The 20137-nt window shown below is 48.1% G+C and overlaps 1 protein-coding gene across 1 annotated transcript in view; it reads left to right on the forward strand.

The window, feature by feature from the left end:
• The window catches only part of SYNE2 (spectrin repeat containing nuclear envelope protein 2), a 349558-nt gene extending 333335 nt beyond the window's left edge, over positions 1-16223 (forward strand). Inside the window, 13 exon segments of the mRNA XM_045451206.1 lie at positions 124-261; positions 1592-1786; positions 3920-4202; positions 4737-4805; positions 5731-5870; positions 7772-7886; positions 9341-9543; positions 10567-10767; positions 11691-11819; positions 13378-13569; positions 14340-14426; positions 14796-14842; positions 15146-16223. Of these exon segments, the coding sequence (XP_045307162.1) occupies positions 124-261; positions 1592-1786; positions 3920-4202; positions 4737-4805; positions 5731-5870; positions 7772-7886; positions 9341-9543; positions 10567-10767; positions 11691-11819; positions 13378-13569; positions 14340-14426; positions 14796-14842; positions 15146-15359 (2013 nt within the window). The 3' untranslated portion in view covers positions 15360-16223.
• The last annotated feature ends 3914 nt before the right edge of the window (positions 16224-20137 follow it).

The following is a 20137-nucleotide window of genomic DNA, read 5'->3' on the forward strand; positions in this document are numbered from 1 at the left end:
GCACTGGCCCCCTGATGCCCTGTGGGTCTCCTGGGGTACCCTTTCGTCTTGGCCAAAAGTAACCTTGCTGTCTACCTGAACCGTCTTCTGTCATCCACCCAAACACCCGGTTCTCTTCCGCAGCATTTCACCAACCAGAGGGAAGAATTCGAGGGGACCCGGGAGAGCGTTCTCGTGTGGCTTACGGAGATGGACCTGCAGCTGACCAACGTGGAGCACTTCTCGGAGAGCGACGCCGACGACAAGATGCGCCAGTTGAATGTAAGGCCTGCACCCACGGCCCCTCTCGGGAGAACACACCTCTGCAGGGGAGAGCCGGCCAAGCACAAACTTCACCTGACACCCTGAGAGCACATTCCAGAATTGTTAAAGCAGCCAGGCTGACCCCACCTGTGTCCCGCAGGGTTGTCACGAGAGAGGATACTGTTCCTTACAGTCGAGGGGCCGCTGGCACGAGGCTCTGTATTCTTTGTCATTTATAATCATCCACGGGGTTCCAAACAGAACTTCACAAGGTGCTCTTTCCCCAGCTCTTGAGTCGGAGTGCAACGTGCGGGGTGTGGCAGGAAGAACATATGTATCAAGAGTGGGTTCATGAACAGATCTTTTCTGCTCTCTCAAATATGTGCATTTCGCTTTAATTTCACTGTAATTCCCTCCTGGCCTTTTAAAAGAAGTTGAAGAATAGAAATTTGCCTTCCTTTTTTATTTATTTATTTATTTATTTATTTATTTATTTATTTATAAATGTTTATTTATTTTTGAGACAGAGAGAGACAAAGCATGAACGGGGGAGGGTCAGAGAGAGGGAGACACAGAATCTGAAACAGGCTCCAGGCTCTGAGCTGTCAGCACAGAGCCCGATGCGGGGCTCGAACTCACGGACCGCGAGATCATGACCTGAGCCGAAGTCGGCCGCTTAACCGACTGAGCCACCCAGGCGCCCCTTGCCTGCCTTAATATAACGGCACCAATGCGGTGATTATTGGGTCAGCAGGACCAAATGCCCATGGGTGGTTTATTATGAGAAATTTTGTTTCCACTCAGTGTCAGTAAGACAAGTTTTCGCCCTCACACCCAATGGCAGTAGATGTCTGTCCTTGCCAAACTTTTAGAATTATTTTAATTGTAACCACTTCTCGGCCTTTTGACTAAGATCAAGTGTAGAATTATTTTAATTGCAAAAGTCAGTGCCCAGAAGGGAGAGGGAAAAAATATGCACAATCGTTTTATTTTTTTCATGTTTATTTATTTTTGAGAGAGAGAGTGCATGCGGGGAAGGGGCAGAGAGAGATTGGGAGACCGAGGATCCGAAGGAGACGGCGGGCTCTGTGCTGACAGCAGAGGGCCCAGTGCAGGGGTCGAACCCACAACCCACGAGATCATGACCCGAGCCGAAGTCGGACCCTCAACCGACTGAGCCACCCGGGCGGCCCCCTACAGTCATTTTAAATTATCTAAATCTTTATTGTTGCTTTGTTAAAAAATCGGTGAAGCTCGTGTCCTGGGTGAAGGAATGAAGTAGACATCGTCTGGATCCTCAGGGAAACTTTCCTTCTTTGAAATTGTCTCTCTCTCCTATTCTGAATAGGGTTTCCAACAGGAAATTACATTAAATACCAACAAGATCGATCAGCTCATCGTGTTCGGGGAGCAGCTGATTCAGAAGAGCGAGCCCCTGGACGCCGTGCTGATCGAGGACGAGCTGGAGGAGCTGCACCGCTACTGCCAGGAGGTCTTCGGCCGCGTCTCGCGGTTCCACCGCCGGCTGACGTCCCGCGCTCCGGTAAGGGGAGCGCACGCTCGTGCGGAGCGCCTCCGGGCTGCGCAAACTTGACGGTTCACCGAATGGGCTGCGCACACTTGACGTCTGGCCAAATTTTTACAGAGCTGGAAACCTATGTACTGGTCAGCTGTGACGTATTTTATGGTAAAAAGGAGAGCAAAACAGTTCTGTTTCTGCTTGTATTACTGCAGAGTCACACTTAACTTGGGGGCTCCCATTACCCGATGGAAGGGACGGCATTTCTGAAAGTTTTTGCGCCCCTCAGCTGTTTCCTGTGTGTTCCTCAGCCCAGGGCTCTCCTGACATGTGTCAGCACCCGTAGGATGTGTGGATATGTGTTCTGGTTTTGCTTACGGTACTAATTTGGGAATGTGTTGGCCTTTTCCTCTTAGTGTCTGGGAGCCTTAAAAAGTTGTTCGTTTTGAGAGAGAGAGAGAGAGAGAGAGACAGTGGGGGAGGGGCAGAGAGAGAGAGAGGGAGACGCAGGCTCCAGGCTCCAAGCTGTCAGCACAGAGCCCAACGTGGGGCTCAGACTCACGAGCTGTGAGATCATGACCTGAGTCGAAGTCGGATGCTCAACCGACTGAGCCACCCAGGTGCCCCAGTGTCGAGAGCTTTTAATATTTGTGCCTTTCTGTGCCTTCTTCTCACCTTTGAACTTTTTTTTTTAAGTTTATTTATTTATTTTGAAGCAGAGAGAGAGCATGAGCAGGGGGAAAGGCAGAGAGAGAGAGGAAGAGAGAGAACCCCAAGCAGGCCCCACACTGTCAGCACAGAGCCCAACATAGGGCTCGAACTCACAAACCATGAGATCATGACCTGAGCCAAAATCAAGAATCGGATGCTTAGCCGACTGAGCCACCCAGGCACCCCTGTTCTCACCTGTGAAGTGACAAAAGCACCAGTTTCCCATAGCAACTGTGAAGTTTCCCTTGGCAGAGGGACCTTCTGGGAAGTTGAGGTGGCATTCAGGCCACTACTCAAAGTTCATTGCCTTTGTGTGCCGGAAGCTTTCATGATAACCATATTGAGCAACACAACTGGCCATTTTTTCCTTTTTTGTGTCTGCAACTGGCTAACTTGATGGTTATTTCTTCATCAGACATAGCCTTAAAAGTCACCATACAGTTTCCTCATTTCTAAATATAGCAGTTTCTAGGCATTTCTCTTAAACCAAGGCATTACAACATAGGAAGAATAAGGTTCTGTATCCTGAACAAGAAGATTGAGGGGTAAGAAAGAAAGAACCTGGTACATACAGTCATGAAGTTGTGAATCTTAGCCAGAATACTCTTAATGGCCTTACATTTTTTTTTTATTTAAAATTTTCTGATTCTTGGAGAAACCTGCCGTTAACCACTAATAAAATGTTGGCCTCCATTTTCTTATCTTCTAGGGAAAGTTGTTTAACTTAGACCATCAAATGTCAGGTTTCTCCTAGGAAAGAGGCTGGGCTTTGCCGAAAATACAGATTCTAGGCCTCACACTAAAGCGTCTAAATTAGAATAATCACAACTAGGCCCTGGGAATCTGATTCTTTTTTCTTTAAAAAAAAAAATTTTTTTTTTTAAGTTTACTTATTTTTTTTTTTTTCAACGTTTATTTATTTTTGGGACAGAGAGAGACGGAGCATGAACGGGGGAGGGGCAGAGAGAGAGGGAGACACAGAATCAGAAACAGGCTCCAGGCTCTGAGCCATCAGCCCAGAGCCTGACGCGGGGCTCGAACTCACGGACCGCGAGATCGTGACCTGGCTGAAGTCGGACGCTTAACCGACTGCGCCACCCAGGCGCCCCTAAGTTTACTTATTTTGAGAGAGAGTGACCAGGGGAGGGGCAGAGGGAGAGAGGGAGAGAGAGAATCCCAAGCAGGCCCCATGCTACCAGTGCAGAGTCTGACACGGGGCTTCATCTCACAAACCGTGAGATCCTGACCTGAGCCAAAATCAAGACTCTGACGCTTAACCAACCGAACCCCCCAGGCGCACCTAACCCGATTCTTTTTTAAAGCGGCCACAGAAATGTGGGCAGTGGCCATTTTCAGGAACTGCCAAACAAGGCAGACTCCCCGTGCACCTCACAGCTGCAAGCCTCTAATGTGGTTCATTCTGAAAACTGGACATCCCCACTTTAGGGCTTGGAAGATGAAAAAGAGGCCTCTGAGAATGAAACGGACATGGAGGACCCCAGAGAGATCCAGGCTGACTCTTGGCGCAAAAGGAGAGAGAGTGAGGAACCCTCTTCCCCTCAGTCCCTTTGTCATCTGGTGCCCCCGGCGCCGGGGCCCGAGCGGTCTGGCTGTGAGACCCCCGTCAGCGTGGACTCCATCCCTCTGGAGTGGGATCACACAGGTGATGTGGGGGGCTCCTCCTCTCACGAAGATGATGAGGAAGGCCCATACTACAGTGCACTATCAGGTAACAGCCCCTCTTTCCAGAGCCCTTGACATTGACCCACTTGGTTATGTTTTTAGCACTGTAGCAACATGGCCATCTCTGGATGACCCAGAGTCCAGCTCATGGCTGACCCAGACCTCTGTGGCTTCTTGTGTTCTGTCCTGCCCACTTTGACTTCCCTGAGAGTGGCTCATTCCTGTGACAGGTGGAATGAAAGGGAAAAAGGAACGAAATTCACCTGGGGACATTAAGGCTATTCTCTGATGGCTCTGGCTGTCTGGGAGGCTCATCAGTGAACTTTTCAGTTGAGTTCTTCAGAGTATTGGTAGATTGTCTCCATTCTTTCTGTGGACTCCCCCTCTCCCACAACGGCTTCAAACCATCAAGAGTCGGCTGGAAAAAATCCTTTCGGTTTTTTAAACCTTTTTAATAAGACAGATCAAAGGTAGTTACTCTTCTCCTCCCAGCTGACAATGTTTCTACTGTTTTAACTTAATACTTGGGCATTCATCTACAGATGCCTGCGGTGAGGAAAATGACATTATTCTTTTTCAGATGTAGAAATCCCTGAAAATCCTGAGGCCTATCTTAAAATGACCACAAAAACTTTGAAAGCGTCTTCTGGTAGGCCCCTGACCGTGCATGTGTCTCAACATGGCAGCCTCCTGTGGCGAACACTGCATCCTAAACCTCGCTCCCATGTCATGTCTGACCTCTGCCTTCTGTGGACACCATGCACCTTGGTCCTTGTGTCATGGTGTATTTACACTGCCGTACTCACACATACCTGCGTGCTCCTTACAGAACCCCGCCCAGACAGGAGCAGTCTCCATGCTGTCCTTCTCCTGCCCCTCAGGCCTGTGCAGAAGGGAGTTCTTCATGGTGTCTTTTAAAACTTTAATCCCCCCCCACCCCCCCCACCATCTAACTGAAGTTCTTCGGCATAGACCAAGCTTTCTTCACGGTGGCTTGGTTTGGAACTCCTTCCTTCCTTGCTTATGGTGCTTCCTGGGAAGAGGGATGGGTGGGCAGGGGTAAAAGTACTGTTGCATTAGCCACAGGAGAAGAAACCTTCCTTTCCTTGATTTGCAGTTCTAACCTATGTTCCCTGCCCCGTCGCCATGTGCAGTGGTGGGGTAGCACCACGAGCGGCCCTCTGGCCCCCAGGTCCATCCTGACGTTCACTCTCCCCCACTCCTGAGAGGTCTTCAGTCCTTCTGGCCCTTTGACCTGGCCTCGCTGCCAGTGTCCCCGCCACTAGATGCCCGGCTCCAAAACACCATTCATCTTCAAAAAATCCTGTGTTTGTTGTGCTCCATCGTGAACCCATCTAGTGAAGGCACAATGCTGCTCAGTTGCATGACTCTCATTTCATTCCCTTCTGGGGCGTACTGACATTTTGCAAATGTGCATGCTTTGCAAGGAAAGCTGCAGAACTCATATTATACTATAACCTGATGCCATGTTACCCATGACCTTTTTTTGTGTAACTAAGTATGAATCCTTTGGTTGGAGAGAATGGACTGTCACTTGCTGTGTTTTGTTTCAGGGAAATCCATTTCTGAGGACCACTCATGGCATGTTCCTGACAGCCCTTCCTGCCCCAAGCATCGCTACAAACAAATAGGAAGTGATAGGAATGTACAAACCATCCCCCCAGATTCCAGCACTCCCTATAAACCAGCCTATGTAAGTCTCGACTGCACTGAGAATATAACCCAAGTGCATTAGTAGTTGAAATTCTTGGGAGAGAGAGAGAGAGATTGGTGTATGCTGTGTGTGCTCACTTTCAAGGGGGATTTTGAGCTGGGTTTTCCCATGGTGACAGTATCTCTGCTGAGCCGTCCATACATCATTAGAACCCTGGCAAAACATACTAGAGTTAAAGACTGGTTTCTGGCCAAGAACGATCTTTGTGTACATGAACATGATGCGGCAGTGATTATTACTGTTGAGTCAGTCATCCGTGCAAGTAATGGAGAAGCAACATACTGGCTTTCCTGAGCTGCTCCCAAACTGTGTTCTGTTTACATTTTGACTGCATATCCTATTCAAAACATTGTGACTTCGTATTCAGGAAGATTTGACCATGTACAGTGATAGACATAGGTTTGATTCCTAACCCCACCAATAGAGTGCTCTGGGGCGACAGCACTTTGCCTTGCCTCCGTAAGCCTTCCTCACCTGAGGATAAACCTACTTTCCATTAATTGTTGTCTGTGTTGATTTGTAAGAATGTATAAAGAAGGCCCTTAGAAGTGGTCACTGTTACGATTATTACTATTTTTACTACCACGTGTGGTTCGTTGTTGTTGTTTATAACAGTGACCATTCCTTCTTCATTATGGTTTCCTCGGGCAGCATGAGTCCTTGATATGCTCTGGCTGTGCAGCCGTTGGGGGCCGCCAGCCTAGGATTTAACGTTGGCTCCAGATCAGCCTCAGCACAGAGGACTAGGGAGGAGCGAGTTGAAATTCAAATGTCTCTGTGCACTTTTAATCATCCTCTTCTAGAGAAACCAGAAGCGGTGGTGGGCATCACTGAATTAGTCCGCCAAGTGCCCACTGTGTCTAAGAATGGGTAGTGCTAGATAATTGGAAAAGCTTCTGCCTGTATACGGTCAGGCCCAAGTCATTTGATAGCGGGCTGCCATGCCCAGTTCAGCAGCTCTTCCTCTTGCTTAGTAAGCAGCTGTCAGTTTTAATCTGCCCCTCTGTGATGCAGAATAAGACCTGACAGTCGTGGGGAGAGGGAGGGACCCCAGCACCTCACCTTTGCTTTGTATCCAGGGCCACATGGTTTGGCCTCCCCAGCATTGATGCTTGTGTTCCTCCACAGTTTCAAAAGCCTCCACCCTTTTCTGTGTGCCTGGAACCAGGCGTGTCACCAGAAATCTGAAGGGGGGGGGGGGGGGCGGGGGCGGTATTTTTTTCATTCCACACAAGTAGGCCATATGGACACAAACCAAAGAAAGCATGGCTTTACTAAAAAGGATACCTTTATTTTTGGAAAGTCCTGAGATAATAGGCCAGTCAGCTCTGCACTAACAGAAGAGTCAATATGTGCAGTGAAAGATAAATGCTCAGTAATGAATGACCCCCGGAGGCAGATTTGTCCTCTGTGTTTCCAATTCTGGGGATAATCTGCCAACCAGCTCCACAGAGTGACGAGGAGGGATGACTTAATTTTGTAAAACACTCTGCAAAAGCGAAAGTGTGCACACAGTAACAGCCTGGTAGCTCAGCGGTGGTTTTTAGCTTTTTTTTGCATGTTTCATTTGAGAAGTGTTAGGAAGCCCCGAATTCGGCCGTTTTATTTCCAATACTGACCTCTCCCCTGCTCCCCCCCACCAGTCTTGGTCTTTACTAAGGCTTTATTTCTGCCGTTGGCTCTGCTTGCTTATAAATGTACCCAATAATCTCCATATTAATAATCATTATATATTAAAAATAATTATTAATCATGTAATATTAATATTAAAAGGAAAGGGGTCCTGTATCTTCATTTCCTACCTGTTCCTATGAACCAAGATACTCTTCATACAGCCTTTGAAATTTGTAAGTGGTAACGTAAAAATCGGTTCATTCTAGGTAAAGCTGCTGCTATCCCCAGGCACTGACGGTGGCAAAGAAGGTGCCAGAGCCTTGAATGGCAGCTCACAGCAGGAAGACGAGGGACTTGGTGCTCTCACCGGGCAGCAATCAGGTACAGATAAATTAGGCCGTTGTTAGGACAGGTCAAGGCTATATTTTGGGTCAGCTGAGCATTTAATTTAAGTCATTGCTCGACAGAACATTAATTAAGAATTGACCAACTGTAATCCACCAAAACGGCTAAACTTAGTCTACGGCAGCCATTGTTATTTTCGAATCAGCTGACTTGTAGGGCACCTCGCTGGCTCAGTCAGTAGAACATGCGATTCTTGATCTTGGGGTTGTGAGTTTGAGCCCCACGTTGGGTGTGAAGATTACTTAAAAAAATAAAGTTTTGGGGCGCCTGGGTGGCGCAGTCGGTTAAGCGTCCGACTTCAGCCAGGTCACGATCTCTCGGTCCGTGAGTTCGAGCCCCGCATCGGGCTCTGGGCTGATGGCTCAGAGCCTGGAGCCTGTTTCGGATTCTGTGTCTCCCTCTCTCTCTGCCCCTCCCCCGTTCATGCTCTGTCTCTCTCTGTCCCAAAAATAAATAAACGTTGAAAAAAAAATAAATAAAATTATAAAAAAAAAAAAAGTTTTAAAGCAAAAACAGAATCAGCTGACTTGTATTTATGAACAAATTCCTAGGCTTTTTACTTGCAAAAATATTCTTTTTTTTTTTTTTTTTTTTTAATGTTTATTTTTGAGAGAGAGACACCGAGACAGAGTGTGAGCGGGGTTGGGGCAGAGAGGTAGACACAGAATCCAAAGCAGGCTCCAGGCTCTGAGCTGTCAGCACAGAGCCTGACGCAGGGCTCGAGCCCACAAACTACAAGATCATAACCTGAGCTGAAGTCGGATGCTCAACCGACTGAACCACCCAGGTGTCCTTCAAAACTATTCTTTAAATATTGACCAATGAGAGGGGTTGTGGGAAGGGGGATGGGCTAAATGGGTAAGGGGCATTAAGGAGTCTACTGCTGAAATCACTGTTTCAATATATGCTAACTAATTTGGATGTAAATTTTAAAAAATAAAATTAAAAAAAAATATTGACCAATGAGCCTCATATGAAGTGCATATTTTAATGTCACTTGTATATAAAGATCAGACAGGAAGATGATGTCCAAAGAGCTGTCAGGTGGCTCCTCTTGAGACCAGTTCAATGATTATAAAAGTAATTATTCTCCTAAGCCAAAAGTCGAACTGATAGAATTGACCCGATCATTCATGAACCAGAAGAGAAAGTGCCGGAAAACAGCATAAACTAAACTGCTGAACATTGGACTGCAGTACATGTTGGCACCATGTTGGGTCTCATAGCCCGTTCCGTACCTCATCCCAGCCTTTGTGGGAGGGTGGTGGCACCGGCCTTGAACCACAGCAAGGGGACGGCGAGGACTCCTGAAGCCAAGCCTCCTGCAAGGAGCATCCCCTTCAGGTTTTGCCATCCTGACCCTGGACTTGCTGGAGACCGGGAAATCTGTTGGGGCTACTGCTTCTTTTTACCGCGACTTTTTATTCCAGGCGCCTTTGACAGATGGGAGCTGATTCAAGCACAAGAACTTCACAATCAACTCAGGATGAAACAAAACTTGCAACAGCTCAATTCCAAGATCAGCGACATCACCACTTGGCTGAAAAAAACGGAAGCAGAGCTGGAAACGTTAAAGATGGCAGAACCTCCCTCTGATATCCACGAAATGGAGCTCAGAGTGAAGCAGCTCAAGGTGAGGGGGAGGTGTGGAGGGAAGAGGGATCCAGAACGTGCATGTGGACGCTCGCTGTGCAGGACCAGCAGGTTACACCTGTCAGCGGTGTAGGTGGCAGGCTGCAAGCAGGTGTAGTGCTCAGTCCGTCCCGTTCCACTTCTGTAACGGGCAAGGACGCAGATGTAGGTTTTTGTTTCCATGCAGAAGATCATCTGCACATGATCCCAAAGCCCCCAGCGGTGCTGGGGAGGTGCATCTCAGATCCCCTGTGCTGGAAAGATCTGACTTCAGAGACCCCTCTAGACTCGTAAGGAGGTGCTACCAGGGCCTCCACCAGGCAGCTGAAAAACGCCCTTCCAAACTGTGCAATCCAGGCTGGTGGGGGAGCATTGAGAATGGGGGCGGGGGGAGGATCAGCTCACCTGCTGATGAATTCTGTGGCCTGATGTAGCTACTCTGTTACCCAGTTGGAATTTGTCACCCACATAGTCAGCCGTTGCCCCACTAGAACTAGCCAGGGAGCAGGGGAGAGGCAGTTGGAGCCCTGCGCTTTGGCCGGGGAGCTGGGGGGGGGGGGGGGGTGGCTGAGCCTGAGCTCCTAAGACAACCCAGGGCAGGGGTTTAGGGTACCCAGTCTTCACATGGGTATTAGTATTTTACTTTGTGCATCAGTATATCTGGGTTAACTATTCACCCTAAGTAATAATACTTCTGTGATATCAAGGGATTCATGCAGGTTAACTACATGTACTTTATCTGAAAGACTTCTAATGTGGTCCAGAAATAAGCCAACCAGGACTCGGCAGGGTCTACTCGTGCCTGGAGCCAGGCCTCTACTCTCAGCCTGGCCAGCCAAGGTCACTGACCTTGTGAGGCAGCTCCTCACCTGATACCGCCCAGCCAGTTGAAAGCAAGTTGGCTCTTGCTTCTGCCGCCACAGCTCAGAGAAGCCTTTGGCAGATCCGTTCCCTGCTGAGGTTCAAATGAACCCCACATCGCTATTTTCAGAATGCCTAACCCAGTCTTTTCCCTCTGTGGTAGGAAATACTAAAAGCCTTTGACACCTACAAGGCTCTAGTGGTCTCCGTCAACATGAGCAGCGAGGAATTTCTGCAGACTGAGAGTGCGGAGTCCAAAGAGCTCCAAGGTCGCGTCGGCCAGCTGGCGCTGCACTGGGACGCGGCACAGGGCGCGGTGGAGAGCTGGAGAGCGGGCTTACGGAGGGCCCTCGTGCAGTGCCAGGTACGCCGGCCCCCAGGCCCGGCCCACATGGGTGGGAGAGGCAGATATTTTTATCCTAGTCAGGATGCTTTGGCACACAAACACGGCTTGTGTTAGGAAACATGTGCTTTATCGTTTTGTTTCCAAGAGGCTCAGCTGCTGTCCTGCCCTGTGTCTCCTGCTCTGCTGCCCCGGCCCATTCTTAGCATAAGGGTTCCAGCGAACATTCCAGTAGGTCAGAAATGCCACCCCACGCTGCCCCATCTCTGTCCTTTTGCCAGGAGGACCGTATGTATAGCAGGGCGATTAAGAGACCTGGCTCAGAACAAGGAGTGGTTTAACCCAACCCTAGAGCTTTAGTAGCTGTGCGACTCTGAGCAAATCACTGTGCCCTCTAGACCTCTGTTTTCTCATCTGAAAAATGGGAATCATGTTAGTCCTTACCTCACAAGGTAATCTTAGCCCAGCCCTCGGCACATGGTAAATGCTCATCCCGTGTGAGCTCTGACCCCATCTCTGGGAACGCGAGCCCCACCAGCAAGACCCCGTGCCCATGTGTCCCTGGGCCACAGCCTGTCCTGTTGGGGTGTCTCCCTTTGCCGCTGAACCCAGATTTGTGGAGTCGTTTGTGTGGTCTTTCTGTGTCATAGCATGTGTGGCGTTGTGAAGCCCGGCCTTTCTGCTAGCACTCGTCACTCGACATGCATCACGCCTCCTGGGACTGTGCCACCTGCATCCTCTTTGCGGCTTTCCCTTTTCCTTGTTTGGGGGCCCTGGCATTTAGTTTAAATCTGGCCCTTTTATTCATCGGATAAAGACCAGAGCAAATACTATGAAGGCCCAACACATCAAGCTGCTTCTCAGCACACCTGCCCTCAGAGAAAGGGCAATACTATGACGTGTTGTGTGTGTGTGTGTGTGTGTGTGTGTGTGTGTGTTTAAAGGACTTCCACCAGTTGAGTCAAGATCTGCTACTGTGGTTAGCGAGTGCTGAGAGCCGGAGGCAGAAGGCTCGTGTCACGGACCCAGAGGCAGACCCCCAGGTGCTCCTGGAGTGTCAGGAAGAACTGATGGTAAGTTTCCTCCTAAGGGGTCCTGCACTGCCGCTGGCCCCTGGCAGGTGAGGACTCAGGGAGCTGCCCCTCGTGTTTCTTGGAACAACGCCAGCGTGACGTTTTGCTCTCGTGTTCCAGTTGGTATCAACTACTAAGCATCCCTTTGTAGTAGTTCTGAAGCAGGATGGCTTGCAGAGATGAAGGGCCGGGGCTAAAAGCAGGAAGTCCTTAAGACTCTCGGGAACGGGGGACGTAGGGGTTTAGCAATATCCTGAGAAACATAAGGCCGTTTGATTAGAAGTATTTTCTCCTTTGTGAATATCAGGACTCCCTGGGGGAAAATATGCTCAATTACTCCACAGACACAATGAGCTATATGAGTTTTCTAAATCTGCTATTGAAAAGTCTTATTTCTTAAAGGGTAGTTGTGTTTTCATATATTTTTTTCACTAACCAGGTGACTTTCTTAGCCATAAGTTTGTAGGTGATTCAGTTATAAACAGTTTAAACTTAAAGTACTGGTCATTATTTTAAAAGCTTTTTTTTTTTAACGTTTGCTTAGAGAGAGAGGGAGAAAGAGAGGGAGAGAGAGAGTCCCAAGCAGGTTCCACACCATCAGTGCAGAGCCCAATGCAGGGCTCAGTCCGACGAACCATGAGATCACGACCTGAGCTGAAAGCAAGAGTTAGACACTCAACTGACTGGGCCACCCAGGTGCCCCTTAAAAAACATGTTTATAGGGGTACCCGGGTGGCTCAGTCAGTTGAGCGGCTGACTTCAGCTCAGGTCATGATCCCACAGGGTTTGTGGGATCGAACCCCACATCAGGCTCTGTGCTGACAGCTCAGAGCCTGGAGCCTGCTTTGGCTTCTCTCTCTCCCTTTCTGCCCCGCCCCCACTCACATTCTGTCTCTTTCAAAAATAAACGTTAAAAATTTTTTAAATAAAAATAAAAAAATTTTTATGCTAAAATCCTTGTAAAGCTCCACTCTCAAGAAGGGTGCCGTCTAGTAACCTTTCTGCAGTGAAGAAGATGTTCTATATCTGCACTGTCCAGTCTGATAGCTACCAGCCGCAGGTGGCTGTTGAGCACTTGAAACATGGCTATTGTGGCTGAGACTGAATTGTAATTTTAAATCGCCACATGTTGTGTAGTGGCTACCAAAAGGGACAGCAAGCAAGGTAATCGACCACACAGGCTGATTCACCAGACACGTGCCTCTATTCCTATAAAGTATGCTTAAGCTGCTGTTTCTCAACTTACCCAATTTAGATTTTTTCCTTGACTTTGCTACTGCGGTGGACAAAGGTCTAGTCTTCCCCTCACTTCTTCCAACTCCTCCAGCCTCAAGTTGTCTTCAGAATGAGGAGTGGAAAATAGGGGCAGGGTGTCACCTACTTGCTGCCCAAATGATGCTAGACTTGCAGACACACCCAGGTACATAGCTAGTAGAATGTTCTGGAATTGACCACCACCCATCATCCATCCCGGAACTGTCCTGGCACTAAGCAAGCGCCATCTGGCCACAGTAAGCAGCGGCTATTTTTATTTTTATTTCACACATTTTATTTTTAGCAACTGAAAAAGGAGCTCGTGGAATGTGAACCTCAAGTAAACACCTTACAAGAGCTTTCAAACAGCCTTCTTATTAAGGGGCATGGCGAAGACTACATTGAGGCTGAAGAGAAGGTACATGTTATTGAGAAGAAACTCAAACAGTTACTTGAGCAAGTGTCCCAAGACTTAATGTCCTTGCAGGGCAGCCAGGTGAGTCCACTTGTGGCTTTTAAATACGTGTGGTATGAGATGCCAACAGGAAAGCAGAATGGCAGGCCTCGCTGTGGGGCAGAGGCTAGAAGCACGTGATCCGAGTGGTGCCTCGAGTCCCGCCCCTTCTACCTGGGTGGCCTTAAAAAGTTACACAAGCTCTTTGACGCGGTTCTGTCCTTTACAAGAGGGAGACAACAATATGGTACCTACCTTTTCCTATGGCTGGCGTGTGAAAAACCAGTCTAATCCCTCTATCATTTCTGTCTTTCCTTCATGCGGAGTAGACTTGAGAGTACTCCTTCACCATCCAGGGCGCTCTCTGCTGCCCACTCTCTCATTTTTCTACTTTCTTGTCTTTAAAATGTGATCCAACTCAGAACGAATGGCTACCCATACCATGGCTTCACCAGACTTGAGGGAGGCCCACCCCTCCATTCTAGAGTGACATTTCTACCTGTACAGCCAAGGCTATAGTGTGTTGATGGCCACATGATCCTTCAGCACATCTGGCAAGCTGTCAACCCTTGATGCAGCTAAACTCGGTCTCCCCGCATGTGTGCTATGGGTTTTTAATGCTGTGCTTGGCCTTGCCTTGTTTACATTCCTTTCTGACTGGAGAAGTCTGTTAAAGGGCTCTCTCTTCCAGAAAGATTTGAGCTGGGGAGGGGTGAGCAGAGCAGTGAAACTGCATGAAGCACGTTTTGCGCTCTTGAGATTACTCAGAACCTCTGTTTCCCTGAACTGAACCCTTGGGGTGTGGATTTCAGAACCCAGACCCATCTCTGCCCAGCTTGGACGAGGTAGACTCTGGAGACGAGCCTCCAGCGGCATCCACACCAGCTCCCCAAGCCAAGGTGAGAGCCCCTTTCTGCCCCGAGAAGCACGCTGGTTATTTTTCGAAGTTACTGAGATGACAGGAACTGGAGACTCCGCCCCCCAGTAGGCTGTGAAAGATGGGAGCCCTTCTAGTGTTGTTGAAGGGGCTTCCTGATCTCTCCCCATTAACAACAGATCAACAAACTGGACCGCGAAGCTCTTGTTACTTTAACAAACCCAATGATTTCTTACCTCCTGGAGTATAATCTCAAATGTATTTGTCTGGTTTCAAAAGCTTGGCAGAAAGATGAGCTAAGGAAGGTGTATAATTTAAGAAGGAAGGAGGTTTTATCATGGACAGGACTAACCAGTCTTCACTTACTAACTGGGTTGTTTTTATCCAGCAGTTTGGAGCAGAGAGGATGACGAAAGACCAGAACAAGGCGGACAGCAGGTAGGGGGGATGCAGTCACAGAAATGAGTCCTCTGTTCCACACACGCACACACATGCACACATACACGCACCTCACCAGTCTTGCCAATGCCACGCTCCAGGTGTTTGTAAGAACCCGGTTGACTTGTTTTCTTCAGTCTGGAAAGGGGCTGGGCTGCTCTTCCAGAACTGAACCTCAGTCGTGGGCACCCACTTTCACGTCAGGCCCCGGATGTCTCACCTAACGCAGGCAGGGGTCAGGTAGCTCGAGGGTGTGCGGCATCCGGAACCTCCTGCTCACCTCTTCACCTGGTCTGTTGGCAGGGTGCCCGGCCCCGGCAGCTCGCGGCCACGGCGCTCCTTCCTGGCGCGGGTGATCAGGGCGGCGCTGCCCCTGCAGCTGCTCCTGCTGCTGCTGCTGCTCCTGGCCTGCCTGCTGCCCTCCTCGGAAGAGGACTACAGCTGCACGCAGGCCAACAACTTCGCCAGGTCCTTTTACCCCATGCTGAGGTACACCAACGGGCCGCCCCCCACCTAGAGGCCCCGCCTGGCCTGCGGCACCTCACCACCGCCCGGCTTCACGGGTGCCTGACCCGGCCCCTGCCCCATCAGCGGCGGCCGGGCTGGGATCTCGTCGCAGACACCGCCCTCCAGGCTGGCCGGAGAGGGCTTCCGAATGACATTCTGCCCTGGGGGCAGGGAGCTGGGCAGCGGGCGCCCCAGGCAGTTTGACAAAGCTCATTGATGGGTCTGGGATCTCTGGAAACTGCAGCTGCCTGAAGAGCCGAGCTCTCCTCGAATTCCGATTTATTTGAAAAACGACATTATTAAAATGTACCTACTCTGCTCAACGAACAGTAGCGTTCACCCCCACGTTACCGAAACACGCTAGCGGATTCCACCTTAGAAATGGTTCAGAAACTCACGTGCACCCTTAGCTGGTTGACTGAAACAATCATATTTAAGAGATTTAGAATTAATTTTACTCCAATCAGCTAGCAATCTTGAGCTACAGGTTATAAACCAAAATGTTCTGTTCTGTACTTAGGTCTGCTCTTTTATATTGCTTTAAATTTTTAAAGAAATTATATTGCATGGATGTGGTTATTTGTGCATATTTTTTAACAATGCTGGATCTGTATGAATAATGTAAACTTTGATTTTTTTAAAAGAATCAGATTTTAGCTTGACCTTTTGACTAATGTACAGTAAATGCCAAACTACTTGATAGGGATGTTTTTGTAAGTTAATTTTATAAGACTTTCACATTTAAAGTGATGCTTCAGGTTTTGTTTAGCTGTTTGGCCTTGGGGGGGAGGGAGGTTGTTACAGAAACTTGAAGCTATTTGTGGTATATACAATTCAAATGTTTCTCATTAAAACAACCATACAAATACCCATACTTTTGTTGCACTGGATTATACTACAAGTTAAGTGTTATGCATAACCTTCTATAGAACAAAAATTATTTCTAAAATATCTGCTGGGGGGAGGGTGCACCTGGGTGGCTCAGTCGGTTAAGCGTCTGACTTCAGCTCAGGTCGTGATCTCAGGGTTTGTGGGTTCAAGCCCCACATAAGGCTCTCTGCTGCCAGCCTAGAGCCTGCTTTAGATCCTCTGTCCCCCTCTTCTGCCTCTCCCTGCCTTGTTCTCTCAAAGTAAATAAACTTTTATTTTTGAGAAAGAGAGCGGGAGGGGGAGGGGCAGAGAGAGGGGGAAACACAGAATCCAAAGCAGGCTCCAGGCTCTAAGCTGTGGTGGTGGAGTCCCCTCCCTAAGGAATGTGGTAAAAAAACAAACAAACCCTCAAGATAAGGGAAGGCAACCTGGCTGCGTGCATACGTGACATCCCTCATGACCCTGTAACATGAGACCATCCAATCAGACTGTATGTCTATACGTTACCCATATATGGGAGACAAGCAGAAAATGCATAAAAGGCTACACCACCCGGGCGTCCGGGCTCACTTTTCAGGTACGAACCCAACTGAGCCCGTGCTGGCACGAATAAAGTTGCTTCCTGGAAAGAAAAGCCGCGGTGTTAGGGCGCTCTGTACAAGAAACCTGCTACACTGTCAGCACAGAGCCGGAAGCAGGGCTCAAACTCACAAACCGGGAGATCATGACCTGAGGCAAAGTCAGACGCTTAACCGACTGAGCCACCCAGGCGCCCCAATAAATAAACTTTTAAAAAATATATATTTGGGGGGATTTATTGGTTTTAATTCCAAGCCAAGCTTTATATTATTTAACTTTGTACAGAATAACTTGTGAGATCTAAACTCCCACAACCTGCATATGTAGAAATTACCCAGTGTGTGTCCCCCTAATGCTGTAGGGAGTGATGAGGGCAGCATGGTGGGGAAGGTGGGTACAAAGGAAAGGATCATTTCACCCAGATTTTTCTATTCCCAGCTCTCTCCAAAGCGAACAGATTTTAACAAATGTTACAGGGATTAGAAGTCGCTGAACCAGTTCCTGGGTTAACTGTTCCTAACCTGCAGCTCTTGACACATGGGAGACACCACTGACCTAATGGTCACCTCGGTCAGTGCCCTCTCTCCTTCTCTGCTGAGCACAGACCTCAGGGGAAGCCAAGGATGCTTATCTGTGGGTGAAGCCCAGACTCTCAGCGCCAGTGGCCCCTTCTGCAAGGTGAGACATCCCCAGGACATGTGCAGTTCCCGAGCCGCTTAAGGGACCAGTTGGAAGAAAACCAGTCTCCACTTTAACAATTGACAAAAGTGTTTGATAGGGAGAAACGGGCACTTCAAAAAAAAAAAATGTTAAGTAGGCTTCATGCTCAGTGCAGAGCCCAGTGTAGGGCTTGAACTCATGACCCTGAGATCAAGACCTGAGCTAAGATCAAGAGTCAGGCACCTGACCAACTGAGCCACCCACGTGACCCACTGTACTTTTTTTTTTTTTAACCGCCAAGTCTTTTGATGCTTTAAAAGAATTCATTTCTTTTCATGGATTACAAAAATTCCAGAGGGACATTTAAGGGAAAAATGATACCCAAACTTTTTCTCTAAGCCACTGAGTTGGTTAGAAGGAGGTCCTTGCTCCAGTTTTACAGAATCTTGACCTCCTTCTCTTCCAGTCCAAAGGAGGTGATGGCTCCAGAAACCTTTGACCCTGGAGCAAGTCAAAGTTCCAGTGAAAGAAAAGCATCTGCATTTTAAAGCCTAATTGTACACATCCATTCTCAAAATAACGGTCTTTGAGTCTTGAGTCTATATGTCAGGCAAACCAGGACTCTTAACGTGGGTGAGCTGCATTTTATTTGAACACACAGTGCCTGTGGTCATAAATCACCAGGGTGAGATTAGTTGACCAAAGATTAAATTGCTGCCATTTAAAAAGTCTTTGACAGGGGCGCCTGGGTGGCATAGTCAAGTGTCCAATCTCATGGTTCGAACCCCATGTTGGGCTCTGTGCTGACAGCTCAGAACCTAGAGCCTGCTTCAGATTCTGTGTCTCCCTCTCTCTCAGCCCCTCCCCCACTAGCACTCCCGTCTCTCTCAAACTTTAAAAAAAAATTTTTTTTTTAAGTCTTTGACAGCTTAAGACAGATTCTAACCCTCCTGAAATTGTAGGCAAGCATTTGTTGCTTATGTACCTTTTTCTGGGAAGACTGTCCATGGTTTTCATCAAATTCTTAAAGGGTGCTGCAAACCTAAAATAGAATAGAATTCAGATATGGGAACACGGACTAATTAAGCCTAATTATTGAAAGTTCTTATATTCCCGACAAATACATTTTTAAAGCCAAAATTATGAAAAACACTTTATTTAGCTTATGTCACATTAAACTTCTTTCCATAAACATTAAGGGGACACAGCAGAGGGGAAAAGCAGTCGTGGGAAGAACGGAAAGCAGACCTCAAAACTTGCTGTCACACAACATTCATTTGTAAAAAGGCCCAAATGTACAAGGCTGCTTAATGGTACAAAGCATTCACCTGAAAAAGTGACAAGCTATAGCCAGCCAACAGGCTCTGAGGTACACAGGACCACCAGATGACAAAGCCACAGCACCAAGAGTCCGGGCAGTTAGACACCCAGCGCAGAAGAACAAACGTGCGGAGACCGTGCTAATAGGAGCTGCCCAGGACTAGCATTCACAAGCCTTCGCCCTTTCCACGAAGGAAATCCTCCCACACATTAACAGCCAGCCACTAGCCTCACAAGTGGATAGGATCCTTGGAACTCCAAAAATAAAAGAAAGGGGGGGAAAGAAGGATCCTTGACTCCAAAGCAACAAAAAGGGTTATAAGATTGCATATCGCAGAGACAGTGCACATCTTCGAGCTGTCACTGGAGCCGAAATTCCAGCAACTTTGAGAGCTACAAAGAATACACGGCATGTGTTTCACACGATTGTATACCAAACTCCACGGGGAAGCATCAGTAAGTACCTAAAAGGTGTGAGAATTTTACAGGGGTAAATTTCCAAGGAACCCCGTACTCCAGTGCATCTGGGGAAAGCAATAGCAGATAGGAGGTGACAGGAATACCACCCACTGGCTTAGGAGCCCAGGGTGAGGGAACAACAGAACTCTTCATTTTCTGTTCCACCTGTATAAAGTTTTCTGCAGTCCCCATCTAAGCCAAAAAGGTAGGAGGACCTAAAGATACAACAGAGGGCAACCGTAACTTTTTTTTTTTTTTTTTTTTTTTGAGAGAGAGGGCACAAGAGCAAGGGGCAGGGAGAAAGAGAGAGGAGAGAGAGAATCCCATAAAGACAGAGAGAGAGAGAGAGAGAAGTGGGACACGAGCTCCCGAACTGTGAGATCATGACCTGAGCTGAAGTCAGATGCTCATGACTGAGCCACCCAGGTGCCCAGAGGCAACCCTAACTCTAATGTGTATTGCACACTGAGATTCACATCAAGCAGCAGGAGCAATGCTGGCCAGGCAGGCAGAAGACTTCCATTCCTGTCCAACTTTTGCCATAAGTAGTTTTATGACTTTGAGCAGGTCAGCTTACCCCTCTGGGCTTTAATTTTACGTGTGGATAAAAGCTGAGACTCAACCTCTATGTCAAGTTTGCAAGCTGTCACTGTGCCTACAGGGTATTGCGGAAATTGGGAAGGCCCCACTTAAACCACAGCAGCCATGCGTGTCAGATCGCAATTGATGAATGGATTCCACAGTCTAAAAATATTTCTTTAGTGTTTTGGGGGTTTTTTTGGTGTGTGTTTTGTTTTGTTTTTAACTAAACTGCATGATTATTTTAAGCTTTGGAACTTTACTTGTGTTTAGCTCTGTCACTAACTGCCCTGTGTGACCTTGAGCAAGTTTGCTTGTACC

The sequence above is a fragment of the Leopardus geoffroyi genome, chromosome B3 (genome assembly GCF_018350155.1).
Source record: "Leopardus geoffroyi isolate Oge1 chromosome B3, O.geoffroyi_Oge1_pat1.0, whole genome shotgun sequence".
Taxonomy (NCBI): domain Eukaryota; kingdom Metazoa; phylum Chordata; class Mammalia; order Carnivora; family Felidae; genus Leopardus; species Leopardus geoffroyi.